The 3,861-nt window shown below is 29.5% G+C and overlaps 1 protein-coding gene across 1 annotated transcript in view; it reads right to left on the reverse strand.

Moving 5' to 3' along the window:
• Nucleotides 1-3,861, reverse strand: part of LOC108750420 (radial spoke head protein 6 homolog A) — a 6,134-nt gene that overhangs the window by 921 nt on the left and 1,352 nt on the right. Inside the window, 6 exon segments of the mRNA XM_018489837.1 lie at nucleotides 18-202; nucleotides 570-793; nucleotides 905-1,056; nucleotides 2,130-2,283; nucleotides 2,988-3,110; nucleotides 3,245-3,499. Of these exon segments, the coding sequence (XP_018345339.1) occupies nucleotides 18-202; nucleotides 570-793; nucleotides 905-1,056; nucleotides 2,130-2,283; nucleotides 2,988-3,110; nucleotides 3,245-3,499 (1,093 nt within the window).

Below are 3,861 nucleotides of genomic sequence, written 5' to 3' on the forward strand. Positions count from 1 at the left end.
TTTTTTTTTCCAATTACCTGCTGGTAATATTGGTGGCAAATGCATTAATCGAAAAGCTTCTTCTTCTTTCACAGTAGGATCACAAATTTCCATAATTTCTGGTCCAATTTTGTACTGATCTTGAACAGGTGGCATATGAGAAGGATTATAATTATACGCATTGTATTTGTGACCCCAGCCGATGTACATAGTAGCAAAACGTCTGTGAAATGATATTTTTAAAATAAACTTTAGCATAATTTCAATCATAATTTCTTATGTAATATAACTAATAGTTCAACATAATTTTTTATGTTATCATAAGCCGCAAACATATTCATGACAGAATGAAATGGTTATTTAAAAATGGTTATAAAAAAATGATAAGTTATGTGAGATAAATTTAAAATCATTTTGTTAAATTAAATTAAATTTGACAATGTTATGACAAAATATTCTACTTTTTTACTTTATACAAAAATTTATAGAATATTACTTTATAAATGTACTAATAGTTGACTTTTGAAATAATCTATATATATTAATAATTTAAGTATTAATACCGAAAAAAATAAGTGTATAACATTTACTTTCCTACCGCGAATGCGAACGCTCCAGGCCAGATATTCGACCTAACTAAAGCTACTGCAACATCTGGTTGTATATATGACGACTGTCTAACAGTCCATGGTATCACGGAGTCAATAATAGAATCTTCAGACAAAGGAATTAAGAGGGGTGGTCCGATCTCTCCCACCGTCATCTTTATTTCATCTGTTTCTATGTCTTCTTTTTCTTCATCTTCAAATACTTCCTATATAATTATAGCTTCTTTATTAAACAATTTGATGAAGTACTTTCACAAGTAATCACAAAAGATAATTCTACAGAGTGAGAACTAAAATATTTAATCTAATCAACTAACGTTGACAATATTTTCCTCCTTAGGATTCCACCAGACAGTACGTCCTTGCTTAAGAATATATGGACTATGATGACACCAATTTGACATGGAGGGATCTACAAGATCCTTGATCGGCAGTGGATAATAATTTTGATTTTCTGATAACTCTTCTTCTGTGTAGATTAGATATGTAAATGCAGGGAATGGAAGAATTACTATTCAATTACTTTTTCTGTTTCTTTTTATAATAACAATTTGATAATGATGTTGTAATTTTTTATGACTATAATGACAACTAACTAATCGCTGAGATTGCGCCAAAGAGAAAGTCACTTTGAAAAGTAACTTGCATCACATTATGCATTTACTTATTGAAAAAAGTAATTTGTAATGAGTAACAAATTATCTCGTTAAAATTAAGTAAAGATTATAAGTAACCAGTTACAAATGCCGAATTAATTTTTTCAATCACTAATGACTTATCTAAATCGTTACAAGTAACGATCGAGTGACTTCCAATCCTGATATTACTGTTAAAGTCATTAAAACGATTCGTCATTGCCAAATCTTTATTATAACTTATAGAGTAACGATAAGAAAAATATAACGGCGTTATACACAGTAACAAAAATTGTGTATTTGTGTTAGAAACGGTCTACTCACGTTCTGTGTTAACAGTTTGTGTTGAATTTTTTAACATATTCGAGTGTTAATTTAACATAATGTTATTATGTTATTCAAAGATTTTGTGTGAAATTGATATTTAACGTTTCTTAGTGTCAAAATGACATAATTTATAAGTAATTGAACAAGTAACATAAAAATAATGTTTTACTATGTAAATTCTAAGACAAATGAATGAAATACGTCTTAATTTAACGCATTATAAATGTTAATTTTTTTAGAAAAAAATGCTTCCACGGTTTGTTGACAAATTGTGGGAATATTACTTTTATTGTATTTATTCTCTTACATAATATTTGTCTAACCTTCTAACATATTTATTTTGTGTTAAATTAATCGAAAATTTAAGTAAACCGTTTGCGACATGTGGTTTATGTTAAATTTGACACATTTTCTTTAACAGCGACAAGTAGCTGGTCGCTTCCATTCTCTGTGTAAATGATACCACTTTTAAATATATAAGATTATGTATAACTAATAATTTTATTGTAACTTTGTATCTTTCTAACGTTTACTTTAAAAGATAATTTATAATAAGAATTAAAAGTTTGTTATACATTACTTTTTTTTCTTTCTTCTTCTGCTTCTTCATCCTCGTCTTCTTCACTGAATGTGAAAAAGCCAATTGGCGAAACATGAGTGGTAGCACTAATCCTTGCAATTTGTGCGCGAAGATAATTTTTTTCGGTACCAGGAAACGGTGGAAAACTGTGAATCTGTTTTGAGACAAGAAAACAATGTGATAAATTAAATGAATAAGCCGATGGACTGTAGGAAACGATTAATTAAAGTCATTTATTATAGTTTAAAATTTGTTTGTTGTTTGATTTTAATAACTGCTTTTCTTTAGATTCCTCTGATTGTCAAGAATTATTATTCCAAGTAATTATTAGATATATCATACACTGTTAGAAATATTTGAATTTATAATATCCTTACAATAAAAATATGTGCAGTAAATTTACAAACCATGTAACATTTTCCTATGACTTCACAATATTTGTAAATTTATAATAGAAATTTGTTGCGAATTTACAAAACTGCGCGCCGCGCATGCGCAGAGATTTACATATATTTTGCCACAAAACATTATTGTAATTTCACAATATAATTGTTTTTTATAGCACATTTGTTGGATAAAAACTCGCAACATTTTTGAAAGTTTACAACAGAAATGTCTTACAGTACAGATAATATAAAAATTTACGTTCTAGCGTAGTATTCTTTTTCCCGTTCCTATTCATTTATTAATATTATATATTGTATACCGAAACTCTGCTATCATCATGCATGTCATTAGATATTATAAACAACATAAAGTATGTGGATTAACTTTATAGATGCGTTATATGGATGTATTCATATTCACAAATAACGTCGCTCTAACCTGAAGTCTCCTTCATTAAAAGGCATCACGTACCGGTGTTTCTAAGTTTCCCGTACAGTATCGAACAATCTGTCGTGCAATTACTATCTGCTGCGGTGTAACCGTTGGAAGTTCGATCCACTCGTCCACTCCAGGCGTGTTGCATACAAAATACACCTAAATACGGTTTAGCTTATCACGAGGTAGCAAGAAATTATACATAAATGAAATGTACGACATGACGCTGGCCAAGTAAGTATTAATTTAAGTATCTTTGACATTCCGTTAATTAAAAGTTTGTAAATGCACACTTTTCTATTGAGGCCACTTCCGATTTTTTCGATCGGTATTTCCGGCAATGGTGTCCATGGATTAACAGGTAACGATGGAAAAATAAGCTCCAAAGGCTTTTCTTCTGATTTTATATCCTTACGTGAAATTCCCTCCATATCTTCCTCCTGAGTTTTTGTCGCCGTTTCTTCCTCTGTGAGTTTTGTTTCTTCCTCTGTGAGTTTAACTTTGACTTCCTCATTTTCTGTTTTAGATTGTACTTCATATTTTTCTTGCTATTTTTAAAATAAATATTATTAGAAAATTTTAAGATCGTACAATTTGTATAATAATTACATTTGTTCAAGAAAAGCTTATATTAGCAGGGTTTTAAGACATTATAAGTACTTTCTTTAATTTATGTTTTTAATCTTATATGGTAGAGTATATGATATACAATATATATATATATATGTATATACACAGAGATAATATCTTCAGGATATGATAGAAGCGTATATTTTCCTGCTGAATAAATATTACATACAGTTCTCAAGAAATCGATATACGCTAATTAAACTCGAGAGTCGTTCAATTTCTGAATGCCGTTCGCATTGCTGAATCCGACCAATTGATGGGAATCATCCGAAGTGTCGGG

This window comes from Trachymyrmex septentrionalis, unplaced genomic scaffold (genome assembly GCF_001594115.1).
Source record: "Trachymyrmex septentrionalis isolate Tsep2-gDNA-1 unplaced genomic scaffold, Tsep1.0 scaffold37, whole genome shotgun sequence".
In the NCBI taxonomy this organism is placed as follows: Eukaryota; Metazoa; Arthropoda; class Insecta; order Hymenoptera; family Formicidae; genus Trachymyrmex; species Trachymyrmex septentrionalis.